Source organism: Myiozetetes cayanensis, unplaced genomic scaffold (genome assembly GCF_022539395.1).
Source record: "Myiozetetes cayanensis isolate MyiCay16 unplaced genomic scaffold, myiCay2020 scf1, whole genome shotgun sequence".
Classification (NCBI taxonomy): domain Eukaryota; kingdom Metazoa; phylum Chordata; class Aves; order Passeriformes; family Tyrannidae; genus Myiozetetes; species Myiozetetes cayanensis.
In genome coordinates this window covers 117,446,788-117,464,799 of record NW_026086604.1, presented here as the reverse complement: position 1 = coordinate 117,464,799, position 18,012 = coordinate 117,446,788, and the positions used below count along the sequence as shown (strand labels likewise).

The window sequence follows — 18,012 nt, the reverse complement described above, 5'->3', positions numbered from 1 at the left end:
CCTGCCGATGTGAAATGGCAGGTACCTATGAAAGATAAATATCGTGCAGCGTTTTTCCAGCTAGGGGGTCAAATTCCAGGCGACTTTATGGCCGCCGTTATTTTATCGCCTCTCGAAAGGAAAATAACTCTCTAAATGGGGCTGTAGCCATTGTGCATTGGTGTTCTTCAGATCTGGCTTTTTATATATTTAGAGCAGTAGCCCAAACTGTGCTGCCTTCCAAACAAAAGAGCCTCGATGACTATACAAGTGCATTTGGACACAGTTTCACACACATACTCATACACACGCAATATAATATAGAGACATATAACGTATATATTAATCAATATTTCCGCTGAGCTTATTTTACTTATACAGAAGTGGAAGCATTTTATGGCAGGTATTTTTCTACAGAATATCAATTTATTTTTTCCAGTGCTGAGAAATGAGAATGTGCGTTAAGATACCACAAAAGCAGAGGAAAATATCCCCGAGTTATTAAGACTTTTTCTTTAAATAAATAAGTAAGTAAGAAAAAAGAAAGATTAAAAAAAAAAGGAAAACCAGATGGATCGAAGCCCATGAAGCCCCAAGAAATGTAGTCCGTAATTCAAAGCCCCTTCAGTGTAGAGCTGAGCTCACTGAAACCTCAATGTAAGCTCAACGGGAACCACAGAGATTTTCCCGCTTTAAAACCTCTTCCCTCGCTTCCCCTGAAGTTTCGTGCCGAGTTTTTGCTTTAATACTGGTAGTGCAGATTAAGCAGTTTAGGGGTATTTTAAAAAATCTCCCTGCAATTCATCTTCACTTTAACTTCAGATTTATATACAGGGATTTGTACAACGATTTTTTTAAAGGACTTTTCTTCCTTTTGCTATTTAAATATCTTACACATAACTAAAACTTTTTTTCCCCCTGCAGATCATAAACTCCCAAACACAGCATAATGAGATGGTCCGACTTAGCGGGAGCTAGCAAAACCATAAATACGATATTTTCTAAAATCTCCTGTCTTTCTACAGTAAGAACATTTCTAATTTAAAAAAAAAAAAAAATCCTTATCTTTCTTTACACAAGCACACCAGGCACAGTCACCCACACACAGATGCTCACCTCAAATATTTAAAATTCTGGGCCAATTCTCTAATACTTTAGGCAACGCCATATATGCTTTGGAAAGGTGATTATATACATACATGCCTGTAGCTCAAAAGCTAAGACTTCCACATATATTAAAGTAAGTCACAGATGATTGCAAATGCACATCTTTTAAACAAGCCTTTTGGGGATTAATAGACTGTGACAAACCTATAGGATTTCAGTAGCAGAAGGAACGCAAGGTAAATAATAATAGTAGTAAGTGCTAAGGAAAGGCCTGGTAGCATTTATTAAACGTGGTTCTACTCCCCTGACTTTTCCTCTGTTTCTTCGCTGCTTGGTTGTGTGGAATTTATGAATTTGTTTTCCTTTTTCCATTTCATCCGCCTGTTTTGAAACCATATTTTAATCTGGCGTTCAGTAAGGCAGAGAGCGTTTGCAATCTCAATACGTCGTCTTCGGGTTAAGTATCTGTTAAAATGAAATTCCTTCTCTAACTCTAGCGTTTGGTATCTGGTGTAAGTTTGCCTCCCTCGTCTCCCATGTGTTCCATATACTGTACCTGTAGAAGTAAAGACAAAACGATCGCATTGGACAGGGCCCAGTGATTTCAGACCAGAAAGAACGATTAGTATATTCTGCCTCCTTTTGCAGGCACAATGACGGGGAGGGGGGCGAAGCTGCTCTGGTTTCCTGGAGGCTTTTTTTTTTTTTTTTTTTCCCCTCTTTTCCTTTTCTCCTGCCTGCCTATTTGTAAATGCGGATGTGCAATGTGCTTACGGTAGTGGGGTAAGTGGAATACAAAGAGGCTTTAGGGTAGACCTAGGGGAAGCGCAGTAGGTAACACCCGTGTGAATCGCTGAGCAGCGTCTGCTCCCTGCGCGTTGGCAGCCTGTGCGCGCACACACACACAGGCTCACGCACACGTGTGCTGCCCGGGAAGCCTCATGTGTCTGTGTGTGCGTGTGTGTGTGTGTGCACGCACATGCGGGTGTGTTGAAACAAACACGCAGCCATTGCCACGGCTGTGACTACAGAGTGTCTCTAATTTAAGTATGATCATAGACATCAGTTAAAGATCATAGAAGAGCGTTTTGCCATTTGCTCTAGAATTTATGGCTCTCGAATGCAAAGTAGCATCAGAACGGTCTTGCTAAAAGTTTAACTTTTCAAAAAAAAGAAATGAGATCTCCCTTTCAGCAAACGTAAACTCGGGAGGATGGGAGAAGAGGGGAGTCGTTAGCAAACACTGAAAGTAAACGTCTTCATATGGGATTATAAAAAATACATGACACTCCAATACAACAGTCCCAACGCACCCCCAGCCCCCAGCACCACTCCTGTACACAATCGTTCAATTATGTGAAGTTTACTCTTAGAGTCAGGAAAAAAAAAAATCGCAATGCCATAGAAGTGCACCCACGGCCCCAGAAACGTGCTCTCAATATCCAATACTCACAGGCTAATGAGCTGGTGGAGGGGGGGCGAGGAGGAATGTGCCACAAATGCATTGGATCCTCAGTACAGAGGGTATATTCCCTGCACCTCTCTCTGACAATGAAGCAGCAGAGCAGAGGTTTTGGGATGGCTTTAAGAGAGTGGTAAAACTGCTCTGTTGGTTTTTATCTCTTTTATTTTTTTTTTCTTTTATTCTTTCCCCCCCTCCCCACTTCTAAGGATTCCCCGGTAACTTTCTCAAGTGAACCTACAAACTGGGATCTCAGACACCGTTCCGAGGGTGCCAACGTGCCAGGTCTAAAATAACCTGGGAAGGTTTCATGTTACATATTGCCCTGTAGGAACCCTGTTTCTCCAGCAGTCTGGACTTTATCTAAGAACAAACAAATAAAATAAAGGGAGGAAAAAAAAAAAGAAAAAAAAAAGAAATGAAACTTTTCCTTTCCCTCCCTCCCAACCCCCCCGCCCTTGATTGCATCGAGATGCCTTACCAGCACAAGAGTTCATCCTCTGCATCCAGGGGTAAACAGGGCTCGTGTACTTCCGGTCGGTACCTTCGTCATTTATAATTTTGGCTTGGCCGCCGCTGGATTTGTACTGTTGATCGGGAGAAAAGTGCAGGTAGTCCCCAGGCCCTCTCTGTTTGCCACTGCTGGAGGGAGAGGCGCTACTAATGTCCTTGTCCGAATAAAAACAAGAGGTTCCGTACTCATAGGAAGCCCGATTGCAAGCAATGACGGTATTGGACTGTTGGTAGAAACAGGGTGAGGTGTAAGTCTTGTCCTGCAGGCTGCTTGCCCCGTAAGAAGCTGGAAAATGCCTGAGAGCATCATAGCCCGCCGGGTACAGGGGGATCTGGCCAAGGAAGGAGTCCTGGCCCCCGGGCAGGCTCCCCGGGAAAGTGGGATTCACGAAATAGGAACTCATTTGCTCTCCCCCTCTCTCGGACCGTGATTTGTTGTGTATTAGTACATCTGGCGATAACTATTAGGAGTCATCGAAGTGGTTTGTTTCTGGATGGCCGAGCGCCAAAAGCGACAGCAGAAAATAGGAGCAGCTGACGGCGGGGCGGCCAATGGGAGCGCGCGCGGCGCCCGCTCCCCCGGGGCCGCCGCCACCGCGCCGCCAACTTACCGGCAGCCCCGGCCCCGCCGCGCCGCCCCGCACCGCACCGCGCCGCCCCGCACCGCACCGCGCCGCGCCGCGGCCACCGGCCGCGCCCCCGGGGCGGCGCCGCCCCTCCGCGGGAAAAATAATCCACTGATAATAACAACAATAATAGCGATAATTCCCGGCAGCGCCGGCAGTGTGACAGCGCCTAATGGGGAAACCTCCCCCGCCCCCCCGTCCCCCTCCCCCAAAGCCGCTGGAGGTGTGTGTAGGGGGTCGTCGCCCTTAAAAGTTGGAGGCCCCACGACGAGGCAGCCGGGCAGCCCCACAGGCAGGGTGGGCGAACCGCCCGCGGCTCTCCGGCGGAGAGAAGGAGGAGAGAGCGAAGGAAGGAGACGGCAGTGGAGGATGCTGCGGAGGGAAACTTTAGAGAGGAGGGAGCACGTGAAAGGGGGAGCGGAGCGCCACGCAGCGTGAGGGGTGGAGGGGGGGGGCGGCCTCTCTCCACTTTACCATCGCCATGCCCCAACCACATCCAAGAATTTTTAGGGGATTTTAAAACTTAATTATTTATCCATTCAGTCGAAAATTGCCCCTCTACTGAGGCTTCCCTTCGGAGCTCAGGGAGACTGCCCCAGTGCCGAATCCAGCTTTTGAGAGAGAGGTTAACCCGTCCCGCATGGAAGAGGTCTCGTATTTTAATGAACACCATCATAACTAACGCGGAGGTCGTGGTGGTGACCTTTTGGGTAGGGGGATTTTTGATTTGTACCAAGTGCCCGAGGAGGCCTAGGGAAGAGCTCGGCAGTCTCCCAGTGCCGCCCGGCAGCCCAGATAAAGTTCTGCATATCTCTTTTTCCCAAGTCTATCCCCGCTCCGGCCAGAGCTGAGCCGAGGAAATCAAACACTCAAATTAAAAAACGAACCAGTAGGACTATTCCTAATTAATACAGCCCTACTAATGAATCAACAGAAGCCAATCGGTTTGGTTGTTAGTCCGAATAATTTGATTAAAAGCGAATGTGTGCCTTTAAGAGGAGAAAAACAATACACGAAACAAACATTTCCACCTTCATTTTTCAATATGGCAGTTACTCCATAGCGGAAATATAATTCTTGGCCCAGGGCTCGGACAGTAACAGTGCTGATGAAATTCGCTGATGCGCATTTAATTCAGCCGTAACAGTGCAGTTCCTGGAGATAACATGAGGTTGTTCATTCCAAGCTGTGTTTACTCATAATCCGTGCCCATTACAACAGATCGAATAGCCTAATTTTAAACGTGCTCTATCACGGAAAGTGACATTCGTACGAGCCCAGTTTCCTAAAGCAGCTTTCAAAAGAGAGTTTTGTTTTTGTTGGGAGACTATTTGTCTCATTTCCGGGGGCAGATTACGATACCTATAAAACAGTAGTGAGCTAAAGCATCGCTCCACAATAGTTTGTATTGTTTGCAGTCTCAGCTGGACTTTCACATTCAGATGTTGATTGCCTCCAATTTTTTTTTAACTTCCTTAACCTCTTCAGCCCAGCCAATCCATAAACACACCTGGTAGAATTACAGCTCACTAGCTGCATGCTTTGAGAGGTCATTTCAGAAACATATATTTCCTGACAAACAGATTTTTCCAGAGGGGAAAAAAAAAAAAAAAAAAAGAAGAAGGTTTTTTTACTCAGTGAGAATAGAGTTTAAAAAGGAGGAAACACTAGCAATCAAGCACACACAACAAGGCAAATTCTAAGAGGTTTTTAAAAGAGCAGATTTTCACCAACTTAGAACGAAAAAGCACCATGAAAAAAGAACACTCAGGACAACCAAAACCCACCGGTCTTACTTCTAAAAAGTTGTGCCAGACGGTCTTCTGTTTAAATCCATCATACAGATCAAAACAAACTTTAAAATAAAAAATCGCTCCAGGCTTAGTTCTATTTACATTTTATAGCATCGGTTACAGACTGGTTTCCCCCCTCTGTTTCATTTTGTTTCTTTCCCGTTTTTTGAGTTATTGCTTGCGTCCAAACCAAGTTGTGAAAGCCCGACTGCAGGTAGCGAAAATATTTCTCCGTTGATCCCATAATATGAAAATGAATGAAATGTGAACGTTTGCCTGACTGAGTCGTGTTAGAGTAGTTACAGTGACAGTTAAACGATCTGCACTGCAATCTCCGCTTCAGTCACATTCAAGCGTCCTTTCCGCTCCTCCCCCTACCCCCAGAAAATCCCGAATTACAATAACCTGTTACCCCCCAGGTCTGCCGAGGAAATGTCCTGCCCAGACACATTTCGCAGCCGTTTCCCTTCACCATTCCCCTCCGCATTCTGGAAAGCAGAAGGCAAGCCAGCCGCTGCATTTTGACAACGCAACAAAGTCACACTTAGCGACACCCGTGTATTTCACCCCCCTTTTATTTGTTTTCGTAACTCCTCTCTCCCTCAGCACCTCCTTCACAGAACACTTCCCGTACTCCTCCCTCCGAAAACCCGGCCGCGACACCAGCCACTCTCGGATACAGGTGCGGGGGTAGTTACCCTCTTAAGCTTAAAAGCCTCCTTCTCCTCGTATATAAAACCACTTCCAAATCATTCTCGTGCTCGCCAGCGTCATCAAAACCAACCTTTAACTAATAGCTCCTAATCCAAACAGTTTGGGCAAGGCGGACCGTTGTTTAGACTGGCGGAGTACAGAGAGCCAGGCCGAGGGGACGCGGGCGGGTCCTCCCCAGCCAGCTCCCACCGTGATAACTTGCAGTTGACACACACCGAGGTACAAGCGGAGGGGGAGCGGGCAGAGCCGGTCCTGCCGGAATATCTTGCCCGGGGGTGAGCTCCGATGCTCCCGCAGAAAAAGGTAGGCCCGTAGTGTTTTGATTTGTTTTGGGTTTTTTCCCCTTGGTCTTTTATTTGGGCTCCCCCGAGCAGCGCAGGCTGTCAGTACTGCCCTTCCCAGGGGCTGCGGAGGCCGCTCCGCTCCGCGCCCGCCTCCGCCATCCCGCCACGCCGTGGCAGCACTGAGCACCCGCGGCCCCGCAATAAATAATCCGGCGCTCACTGCAGCTCCAGTCCGGCGGATACCGCAATGCAATGCAAATGCAGTGCTTTATCAGCCCGGCGGCACAGGCAGAGCCGGGGCAGCCGCTTAAAGGCCTCTGAGCCGCTCCTTCGCCGAGAAGAGGCGGGAGTGCAGCCGGGCGGCAGCGGCGGGGGGTCCGAGGGCGCAGTCCCCAGGTCCCCGCTCCCCCCCGCCGGCACACACCGCGGGGCACCGGCCCGCCGCCCGCCGCTCCCCCGCCCCAGCGCCGCACCGTAACAGTCACAACAAGGAGAGGAAGGCGGGGGGGGAAAGCTGCGTCTCCGGTGCTGAAATGGGTTTAGCTGCCGCGAAGCCCGCTCCGCGCAGCCGAGGCGCGCAAGCCGCCCGCGCCGGGAAGCGCCGGGAACGAACCCACGGCGGGCCACGGGATTTATGCAGGCAGCGCTTGATCTGATAAAGAAAATCTAAGACACAATCGCGCTGTTTCCTCACGTCTAGAAATAACCTTTCTCCTGGACATGGCAGGGAAACCAGGAGACATTGTATTTACTGATTTTTTTTTTCTTTCTGAAATAGTAAAAAATAAATAATATCTAAAGTTCATCTACCGTAAATGAAATTTAAGTTAATCATTTAATGATGCGAATTAATTAAAAAATGTTTGGGGATATTAGTATTTTTTTCCTCCTGCTGGGAAAAAAAACCCTCCATTGATGCTGTAAACTGAATTATTGCAAAACAATCTGAACGTCACAATAAACCCCCTGGCTAATGCAAACAGAAATCAACTTCATGAAAAAAAAAAAAAAATCCACAGCTTCCTTGCTAAATCATAGAAAACAGACATTTTATTAAGGAGTATTTTTGCATGCACTGGCTAAGTCAAAATCAACTAAGCTGCAGCCACCTCTATTTTTGGCCGGTAACATTTCCATTTGCTTTAATTACACATGTCTAATATTTAAACGTATTAAACCATTTTCCCCTGCTTACGGTAGTGTCATATGCATTTCTCACCTTTTAGGTTCTGGCTCACAGGAGCCCCTGCGACTTTGACAGCTGTCGCTTTGGCTGCACAGGAGACGAATCGCCCTCCTTTTGGTGCCAGAAGAAGCAGGAAATTAGCCAGGTTGCAAGTTGAAAATCTGCCACGCCAGTGCTTTGAATCCAATATGCCACACCTTCCAGCGGGGGAACTGGAAATTGCCATCCCGGATCTGTGTTCTAGGCGGCTGCTTATGCCGAACCTCCGCACACTTTGTTCACTATTGCCTTACAAAGAACAAATGAAATGGGGATTGAAAGCCAGAGAGATCCGAAGCAGGACAGAGCTCAGCAAAAGAATGCGGCTCTATTCTCGCAAGGGAAATTATAAAAAAGTTCATGTTCACGGTTACCATCCACATGACCGACAACGACCAATGGAAAAACCGAACAACTCATAAAGTTGTATTGCAAAGTTGTAAATTTTCATAAACAACAACGGATTTATGGCCTTTTCCTCATCACTAAGAAGAGGCAGGTCTTAGAGAGGCGCCATCTTACCGAAGAGGCAGCCCTAGAGTTTTTTAAAAGACCTGGACTTTGTACTAATTTTATTAAAATTACAATTAGTACATTGACCAGGAATGGAGCGTAGTAGAAAAAAGAGAACTTCAGCGCAAATGATGCTCTGCTTCTACTCGTATTTATCTGGACGAATAAAGGGACTTTTCGGCTAGATTTTAATTTTTTTTTTTTTTAAATATTGAAAATATTAGATCTCATTGACATTACGTGGTACCTAAAGCAGGGGCATTTTCCCCCATTTTCTTGCCACCGTGATGCCCCCCGTCCCCCGAAAGCCGCATGAACAAACAACACACATACCCGGCCAGATCATTTACGCTTGGAAGTTTTGCATTGCACTTTCTGTTCATTACGAAATATTCTTTCACTGTATGCGATTTCGGCTTTATCGCCGATCGCCTGGACTGGGGTTATGACTGCAAGAGGACACGGGAACACGGTAGAAGGAAGCCCTCCCATAAAGAAGGCTTTCCGCTTTATTAATCAACTGCGCTAGGGAAAAAAATAGAGAAACGGACTAATTTGTGTCAATTTATCACCTTGGATTTTTTCCCCCTCCTGATTATCGGGAGGAAAAAAAAAAGGCTTAGATGGATTAATTTCTTTATTTGTCTATGTAAATAAATTTTTTAATCTTCCTTTGAACTGGTTCCTTAATAAAGAAATGCAATTCATTGTCAACAAGCATATTTATTTTCTGTGTAACATAAAACACATTTATCGTGGGAGATAATTGAACACGGTATCACTTCCAAAGAGAGTTCACAGACATTTTTTTCCCACTTCCAATACTTACACGGCATATCCAAATGTTCACAACGAACACGTCGAAACACATTGTAACATACAATTTTTGAATAAACTTTAGCCAAACCTTCAAGACGGATTTATACAGAGTTCTTAACAATACATCATGCTACAAAGTTTCCAAATTAATTACATACTTTCAAATTTATGACATGATCTTACAAATGAGCTCCAAGACGAATATAAATGACAAAAAAAAATACAATATCTGCTATTTTAAGAAAATTCACGTTATTACATATTAACATGTTTGGATAATCAGGACTAATATTTTGTGGGTTTTTTTTTATTTAAAGGTGGTTTTTAAAGGATCAAAGAACACTTTCCGCTATATTAAGATCAGCCTAGAATAAGAAAATGGCCTTTAGCAGATGCAGCCGAAGGTAGAAACCAACGGGAGATGTTAAACCGCTTTGTACAATATCGGTGTGTGTTTGTTTCCTCACTCGGAATAGTAAAGAATCGTGAACAAAGATATATTGCAGCATATGGTTTTCATTTATAATTGCTTAGGAATAAATATATTATTTTAAATTTAAATATTTTCAGACTTTTTGATACCAAATTCTATACCAAAGCTATTGATGCGTGCTTTTCAAATGACTACACTTACATTTCTAAAAGCATTTTGCGATTCACATTAGTAATCTTGTAACATCCTTTTGACTACTAAAATACAGTATACTTTCGAAGATAGGTAGGCAGAGCAAGATATATAGGTAGGTAGTCTGGAAAATAGGTAGTACAAATAACTGCTGTAGATTGTAGTGGTTTGTGGAACATTTTCCCCCCACACACTTGATGTTTAACCTTTTGTTAATGTAGCTGTTAGTTAGATACTTTCCTAACAACAGTTTAAAAAACCCAAACAAACAAAAAGAGAAGTGCAGAGCTACTTTTTCAAAATTAGGTAGTTTTTCTTAGTGTGAGCCTAATGCACTTTTCCCCTTACACATGATTGAGACTATTGAGTCAGGTAGTTACTTCGGAAGGTCACGGTTTACTATCTGTGCAAGTAGCAGTTCTCCCACTGAAATGTCCCCTGGAGAAACCCACCCAGTTTTGGGTAAATGAAAAAAAAAAAAAAAAAAAAAAAAAAAAAAACACGAAACAACTGAACTCAAATGCTTGTAGGATGCTCTTAGGGTATTCTACCGAAAGGTTCGGCATAGGACAGATTTGGGGAGTACGGGAGAATGGAGAGAAGGCTGGAAAGCCATCCCAAGAAATGTTTTCATGTTTGCAAATACTCGCTTGCAATATGATTATTAAAGGGAACTGGATGTTTTGCTTTGTTGTTTTTTAATAAAAACAATGAGTCTCTCTCTTTTTTTCCTTAAAAGGGAGCTTTTCCAAATGTCATGTGCATACACTATTCTAAGGGATCACTTCCTCGAGTGGGACTCCTTAGTCCTCCTCCTCTTCGTCTTCTTCCACTTTCTCGACAGAGGCTGCTGCTGACGTGGGCTCGTTGGGAGCCGGGGTGCTGGAGCTCTCCTCCTTGTGCTCCTTCTTCCACTTCATCCTCCGGTTTTGGAACCAGATTTTGATCTGCCTCTCTGTCAGGCAGAGGGCATGGGCGATCTCTATTCTTCGCCGCCGAGTCAGATAACGATTGAAGTGGAATTCCTTCTCCAGCTCCAGGGTCTGGTAGCGGGTGTAGGTCTGGCGCCCTCGCTTCCTATCGGGACCTGAAAACAGGCACACATGCTTCCAGAAGTTAGACAAGAAGAAAGCTGGAAAGCCTTCTGTTTTTATTTTTCTTGTTATTATTTTTAATAAATAAATAAACAAACAAAAGCAGCCGAGCTACAGTGAACGATCACCCTCTTTGACTTCCACCCGCCCCCCCACTTTGCCCTAACAAAGACATTTCAGCCACACGACCTGCCCTGCTCAGGCAGGGCAAAAAAGAAGTTGCTCGAGACCCAGAAAAAGTGGAGAGAAAGCATTCAGGAGTGGAGGTGGGGGAGGAAATTGCTTTTGGGAGGAGGAACTTTCCCCCCAGGCGATGTATTTCCCTAAAACCTTCCAGACTTTCACGTTCCGCAAAGGGAAATAAAAAGTTGGAAGGCTGGGCTGCATTTATTTTATTTTAATGTCGGGGGCTACCCCCACCCCTCCTGGATCGTAAACAATACATCGCATTTAGCTCCAGAAGAGAGCTCTCCTTTTTCACACACACTCTCGTACCCTAACACACACACCCCCACCCCCTTTTCCTGTTCAGTACATTTCTATAGATCCTTATCTCCGTGGAAAGGGCAGGGGGGACAAGAGTGGCACGTCTCGGGAACGGGGGCTGGCAAAGTCCTCAGCAGCCCGTCCCCCGGTCCTAAACGCCCCTGTCCCCTCCGCCTTCCCCAGCGAGCGGGATTTTTTTTCCCAACTTCGACAAGAGGGCAGGGGAGACGCTTACCCGTGGGGGCTCTGGGAGCCCGCAGCCAACTCTCCGCTTTTCCATAGCAAACAGCGCAAATCAACTCAATGCTAAAATTCCATAGCAAATGGAGTTAAATAAATTTACGAGGCTAGAACCCATTAATTGGGCAATAAAAAGTTTTATGATACTCATTTACATACAATGCCACGGGCTTTCTACGCAATGGCGCCTCGGCTATAATTAAAACCATAAAGGCTGTGCTGACAGTAATCCTGGCGACACGCTTTGCCTGGCTGCCACAGCTCCGAGCCCTCTCCGCTCGCCCCTACCTGAAGACCTCATCCAGGGGTATATCCGGAAATTAGGCTCAGCCTGGTTGTGCAGGTTGCTTTCCTCCGCTTTCTCACAGCTGGGTTTGGTTAGCTCATTGCAGAGGACGGGAATGTTCTGATCAAAAGAGGAACAATGCAGGTTGTAGGCATCAGAGCCCAGGCTGTATCCGGAAGAGAACGGGCTTTGATATATGGTACTGTTCACATTGTACAAGCCGGGCATGGAGGAGGCGAAGGCACCCGCGCCTGGTCCATAGCCGCTTCTCTGGGAGTTGCTTGCAAAGGAGCAAGAAGTAGGCTCCGCATTTTGGAAAAGAGAAGCCCCCGCCGTATATTTGCTAAAAAGCGCATTCACATAATACGAAGAGCTCATAATTTTGACCTGTGATTTGTTGTCCGGCAGGCTTCAGTGTCGGTTTTACGAGGTAGCGTGATATATGATAACATTACACCCCCAGATTTACACCAAACCCCATTTTCTTTTGGACTGAGCTGCCCGGAGCACGTGACGGGTCATATGACGCCGCCCGCCAATCCCCGCCCGCCTCACAGGTGGTGCCGGCCGGGGCCCGACGGTGCCCGGCCATGGACGGGCCGGGAATGCCGCGGATCCGCCGCCGCCGCCGCGCCCGGCAGCGCCCTCCAGCCGCCGCCGCGCCGGGATGGGCGGCTGGGGGGCGCTCGGCACCCCGGGGGGACACACGCGCACCGTGCGGAACGGGAGTGTGGGGGGGGTGGTGGTGTTGCGAAAAATCAAATTTCAAAAAAAAAAAAAACCACAAACACACATATATACGTATATATGTGTCAAGTTTAAAGGAGATGGCTCGGTTTATTCGTAAGGGAAAGAAGCAGGCGGTAACCCCGCAACGGGGCTTGGGAGGGCACTGCCCACCCCGATCCCAAAGGGGCTGCCGAGCCTTGGAAATCAAGGCGCTCCCCAGCAGTCAGCCCAGGGAAAAAATAAAATCACAGTCATCATCATCATACCCATGGAAAGAGGAAAAAACCCAAACAACAACCAGCAACCCCCAAAACAACCACCACCACCACCAAACCCACACCAAACAAAAAGAAAACCAACCAACCAAAAAAAAAAAAAAAAAGACGAGGACTCAACTTTCTGAACGTCTCAAGAAGAAAAGAGCAGAATAAACCAAAAACCCTAAAGATGAAGAAATAGCCTACAAATGGCTTCAAATCGCCGCCGCCTGTTTACTGTTCCTGTTTACCTTTCCGCCCTACATACCTTGCAGTCCTGAGCGTGAGGCGGCAGCGGTACACGCGGATGACGGGGAGCGTTGCTGCTTTTCTAAACACTGAGCTCCCCAACAATGCGAATGGCTCTCCATTGAGGATGCTGCTCCGTGCCCTTCCTTTAAACGGATCGTAAAATGAGTTTCCTTCCCTCAGACAGGGAGTCCTGGTAAAGACAGCTTTTACTGCCTGCCTGTATTGCACATCATAAACTGGAAGGAGCACAATGGAATTGCCCCGGAAATTCTCCTTTCAATTATAGTTTGGTGCCCCGTGTACAAAGACTTTCTCACCAGTTAAAATTGTTCTTGGCGATATTTCGCACGGACCCTAAACTTTACGTTTTGTAAACGTGGGACACTCTCTCCCCCCATGCACACCTCCAGCACGCACATATGCACACACACACGCACAGCCTTTGGGGCTCTTTATGCGCGATTATTGCAGGTTACTGTACAGAAGCAAGTAAACTCTTTAAAGGCAGATCCCTGAGACATTAGACCTCCAGAGCATGCAAATGTGGCGGGTGTATGTAGATATTTGCGAAGTGTTAAGTACGTGAAAACGCAGTTATTCGCAGGCGTCAGGGAGAAGCTGGCGAACCCTTTGGATATTTCTTCCAATTCACCAATATTAGACAATATCCTCGCGGTAGTAATCGCGGTGTGGGAACACGACGGCAGAAGAGGCTGCTGGAAAGGAATAAAGGCCCAAGTTAAACGAATGCGATGCAAACACGACGACGACCAAGAAGATCAAAGAGGCTGAAGTAGATGACATTAGACCAATAAATTGCTCCTCTGGTGACAACATACCAAGATGCAAGAAGAAAGAAACAGCAAATATAACCAATATGTCTAGACTTAAATATGGATATCGTAGGACCGAATAGATTGTCTGTGTGGCTGTATTTCGAGCTCTCTGATTCTGTACAATTTGCACTTTCATATAATTTTCTTCGTGTGTGTGCGATTATTGCCGCCACCTTTTAAAATGTATTTTGGTTTATTTTTTATTCCCCTGAAACCCTTCAGATTTCTCAAAAAGTCCTCACCGAATAAACGCTAAAAGGACCCCTAGACATGGGTCCCTTCCACCTTGTTTACTTCCCCCACCCTCTGAGAGTTAGGCATAACTCTGCTTCTGAAACAGCCTCTGAAATCTCTCGTTTGTTGCTCACAGGATTAGATTAGATCCCTGCGCCTGTAAATGCACATTTCATTTGAATTAATTTTTTCCAATCGGGGTAACGGCGGACGGGTGCAGATTTCAAGGTTTCGGTCACTGCAATGTTCTCAAACGCTTTACAAATAATCCTCTAAGCGGAATTAATTGTTTTGGTAGTTTGGTTTTGGTTGGTTTTGTTTTTGTTTTTCTTGTGAGCTCTGGACTACCTTTCTTTGCCTCTGAGCTTTTCCGGGAAGTAAAATGTAGTGATAAAACGGTGCTCATAAGTTATAAGCGACCTGGGAGCACTACATGATTATGGCTTCTGCACTAAGCAGTATCTTGATGTGGTTCAAATTAGAGAAGATTTTGTTGGTTTGGAATCTGTTCTCACCATAATTTATCCACGATTATAATGGAGCGTGCTGTGCCAAGTTATTACTTAGTATGACGACGTATAAACACTTTTTAATTTCAATGTAATTTTACTGCCCAAGGAAAAAAATTAATCATAATAAGTTTAGCAATGCCATTGTAGACAAACATTTGATAGGAAGGCTGTTGTTAGAAAGCAGGGAGTGGCTGTTAGTCCTTTTACCTAGAAAGACTTAAATTTTTGAAGCAGTGCAGGGGAAAAACTAGCTCAGTGCATTCCTTCCCGATCCTAAATTTCGATATAAAGGGAATGCCTTTGATTTAAGGAAATGTAAATAAAGCGCATAGAAAGAACTTCTGTTACAGAGTACTATGCAGCGATTTGTTTAGTTGTCTGGCTTAAATTTAAAAAATACAGCGGTCATACTTCAGCTCACATTTTATGCTTCCTTTCCTCCTGCACTTATTTTCCTTCCAACTACTTTTTTCTCTCATCTCTTTTGGCAACTGCCATCTGAAAATATTCCACAACTCCCCACCAAACCTCATTCTCAAGACGAGGAAGCCAACAAAAGCAAAGCGGAAAAAAATAGTAAAACGATTCGAGGAAACAAAATAGAAGGCGAGGGTAAGTTAGGAATGACTTTGAGAGACCCGTCAAGTTTGCAGAACATCACCCTACTCACATCTGTGTAATATAATCACAACGGGTCCCACAGACCTGAAATTGCTGGGGACACTAGCAGGGCTTTTTATTTGTATGAAAGACAGCTGTTGCAGAATTTCACCCGCCGGTAAATAATTTTCAAACGAGATTTTCGCGGCACTGCAGGTTCCTCGCTCGACTGTGTCTCAGATACGCGGGGTGGACAAGGGCATAGGAAAATCCATCGGTTGTCCCCAGCGCTCTGAGGGTGAAGCTCTTCGGGTGATCTCCTGCCAGGCTGAGCCGGAGACACTGTCGTCCGTCATGACTGAACCTTTCAATTCCCCCTTTCTCCCAGTATTTCATTTCATACCATCCCTTCGAGAGATTAGGATACCCTCCCTGTTTGCAAGCTCAGAGCTTCGCCAGAGAAGGGTGAAGGTTTGGGGCAAGAGAAAGAGGAGCTGGCAACTCAATGCTAGGGATTAATCCATCTCTATCAGATAACAGGAAATGTCTCAGTATTTTGAGAATAATAAATGCACGGTATGTCCTTGGTGCAGATCAAGCTCTACTTTTGCCACGAATGCACCTAGCGTGGCTAGGCGGTAAATGCCACCTTTCAATGTCTCCCTGTTGGAGGGATAAGGGGGGAAAAAAAACCCTGAGACGCAAAGAGGGGGAAAAAAAGCACCCTCAAACCCATCAGCCTTTTGTTGAAACCAAGCCAGCGGCTGCAAGCCACAGTTATGCTCCCATAAAGTCGACATTTTAGGAGCTTTCGGGGAGGCGGCCGAGCGCTTGATGGCGGAGGGCGGGCGGGCGCCGTTTCGCGGGGTCACAGCGCCACCTGCCGCCGCCCGGACCGCCACCGCCGCGCCGCCGCCGCCGCCCGCCGCCCCGGCCCGGCCCGGCCCGGCGGAGCCAGCGCCGCTGCCCGCCAGCCCACGGCAAGATATATGTCCACCTCCCAGCCTGGATTTAAGCAGGGGAAGGCCAATAAAAGGTTGTTATTTCCGCTCTCCCGCTTTATCTAAAACAGCCAGACAAAACAAATGAAAAGGCTTTTGTAGAAAATCTTAATTGTGGCTGGACAGTTGTAAACTCATTAAGAGCCGAATTCCAGACAGTTTGCAGACCCGTCATTTATTACACACTCTTAATGCTGATTCTTTGAAGTTGCCTCTGTCTGCAACAACAGAGGGCGTCCCAGCATCCCCAAATACTGGCTCAGGGATCAATTAGAGGGTTTTTTTTTGTGTATGCACACCAGAACGAGATCCCTTTTGCTAATTAGAACTCATCAAATCTTACGTCGGGTTTCTTTCTTTGTTTCTTTTTTCTTTTTTTTTTTTTTTTTCCCCCAAGGTGAAGACGAAAGCTTTTTTTCCGTCCCGCAGTTCTGCACATCTGTAAACTTCTTACCGGCTCCCTGAGTTTTGTCTTTAGCCCTGCAGCGTTTTACACCCCATAAACGGTTACAGCAGTCATTTTCTTTTATTGCACTGTAGTATGGCTCTGAATTTTCCTAACAACAACTTCTACCAAGACCATAAGCATGTCCCGTCTTATTTTGCTTTAAATATATACATATATGTAAGGGTACCTCTTTAAAATAAGAAGGATTTTATTGTTATTCGGCATATTTGCAAATAAGGGTCAGTGTGGTGCAGAGCTGTACTGCGATTCATGTTATGGAGGATATCTGCTCTGAGCAGTAAGATGTCCGCCCAAAACATGGATAAATTTCAGCAAGCTCACAGACTACGCTATTTTCTTTTGTTGCTGAGCTTGGTTTGGCTTAGGGCGGCGGGGGAGGGGTAGGTGCAATGGGGAGGGGGGGTGTATGGAAGTCTTCGACTCAGAAGAAACCATCTTTCTGTTTAAAAAAAAAAAAAATCCTATTTCGTCTTCTCTACTCTAGACTGTTGCCAGCCCACCTATTTCCTTCGGCTAAATCAGCGAGCAAAATTGACACCATAAATTCTACCATAATTGTCAGTAAAATTTTATCTGTATCTATATCAATCTATAAATACATATATAATCTGAGGAGCTAGTAAAATGCAACGGGTTGGTTTTATTTGCCACGGGGCACTTAAAAGGGTAAAAAAAAAATCCCAAAAGTGAAGGCAAGGGAAGAAAAAAAGTGAATGACGTTTGAAATAACATATTTTGCATGGGCAATTATCTCTAGAAGGGAATTTAAAATGAACGCCCTTGTAAGGCGAGCTTTCTCAGTTTGTGGAAGCACACTTAGTGCTAGACATTTTCTCTTGGAGGCTAATTAACCGTCTCAGCTTAAATGTCGCTGTCTGAACTGATTTACATTATTGTCCTCACTAAAAAACGTCTCGGACATTCTAGTTTGGTCCTAATTCCACCGCTCCGCCGGAGAATTTATGAAATCGGCGTTAGATCAGTACCGTGTCCCGCTGCCATCAAAAAGCACCAGCTTACCAAAATCATATCCGGGAGGGAGGAAGAAATGCCTCCCCTCGGAGAAGCTGTGGCATTTAGGACCTGAATCTGCCCGTTTAGAACGAAAATAAGCCCGAATTTCCATCACCTGGGGGCTGTGTTTGTAGAACCGTAGGTTTGCCTCGGCTCAGAAATAATACCACTCCTCGCCTCCGCAGCTGCCCTAGCCCTGTCACATCTTCTGGAAGAACCCCTCCTTAATAATGCTAAAACATCACAAAATATAAAAGAATTAATATATTTTATTTGGCAAAAAGTTAAATATAATTTCAACACAACGATTTGGTCAGTAGGCCATGAGGTAACTATTTCAAA

The 18,012-nt window shown here is 45.7% G+C and overlaps 2 protein-coding genes across 3 annotated transcripts; both read right to left on the bottom strand.

The window, feature by feature from the left end:
- Positions 1–341: 341 nt before the first annotated feature.
- HOXA6 (homeobox A6) lies at positions 342–8,025 on the bottom strand. Of its 2 annotated transcripts, XM_050309499.1 has the most exons (3): positions 7,698–8,025; positions 3,030–3,285; positions 342–1,642 (listed from the first exon to the last, which is right to left on the bottom strand). In XM_050309499.1, exons 2-3 carry the CDS (start codon positions 3,052–3,054, stop codon positions 1,383–1,385), a joined length of 285 nt encoding a protein of 94 aa, XP_050165456.1. In that variant the 5' UTR covers positions 3,055–3,285; positions 7,698–8,025; the 3' UTR covers positions 342–1,382. The 2 variants fall into 2 exon arrangements, with proteins under 2 accessions (XP_050165456.1, XP_050165447.1); XM_050309490.1 differs by lacking the exon at positions 7,698–8,025 and having other exon boundaries at positions 3,030–3,557.
- Positions 8,026–8,983: 958 nt separating this feature from the next.
- Positions 8,984–12,181, bottom strand: HOXA7 (homeobox A7). The gene is made up of 2 exons (XM_050324399.1): positions 11,769–12,181; positions 8,984–10,747 (listed from the first exon to the last, which is right to left on the bottom strand). Exons 1-2 carry the CDS (start codon positions 12,142–12,144, stop codon positions 10,464–10,466), a joined length of 660 nt encoding a protein of 219 aa, XP_050180356.1. The 5' UTR covers positions 12,145–12,181; the 3' UTR covers positions 8,984–10,463.
- Positions 12,182–18,012: the final 5,831 nt, after the last annotated feature.

What these genes read in the sequence shown, in the direction of transcription:
- HOXA6 (XM_050309490.1), bottom strand. Translation starts at nt 3,465, where the DNA reads ATGAGTTCCTATTTCGTGAATCCCACTTTCCCGGGGAGCCTGCCCGGG. An exon ending in GAGGATGAACTCTTGTGCTG is followed by an intron (nt 1,643 to 3,029) that starts GTAAGGCATCTC and finishes TTACTTCTACAG; the next exon opens with GTACAGTATATGGAACACAT.
- HOXA7 (XM_050324399.1), bottom strand. Translation starts at nt 12,144, where the DNA reads ATGAGCTCTTCGTATTATGTGAATGCGCTTTTTAGCAAATATACGGCG. An exon ending in CCCCTGGATGAGGTCTTCAG is followed by an intron (nt 10,748 to 11,768) that starts GTAGGGGCGAGC and finishes GCCTGTTTTCAG; the next exon opens with GTCCCGATAGGAAGCGAGGG.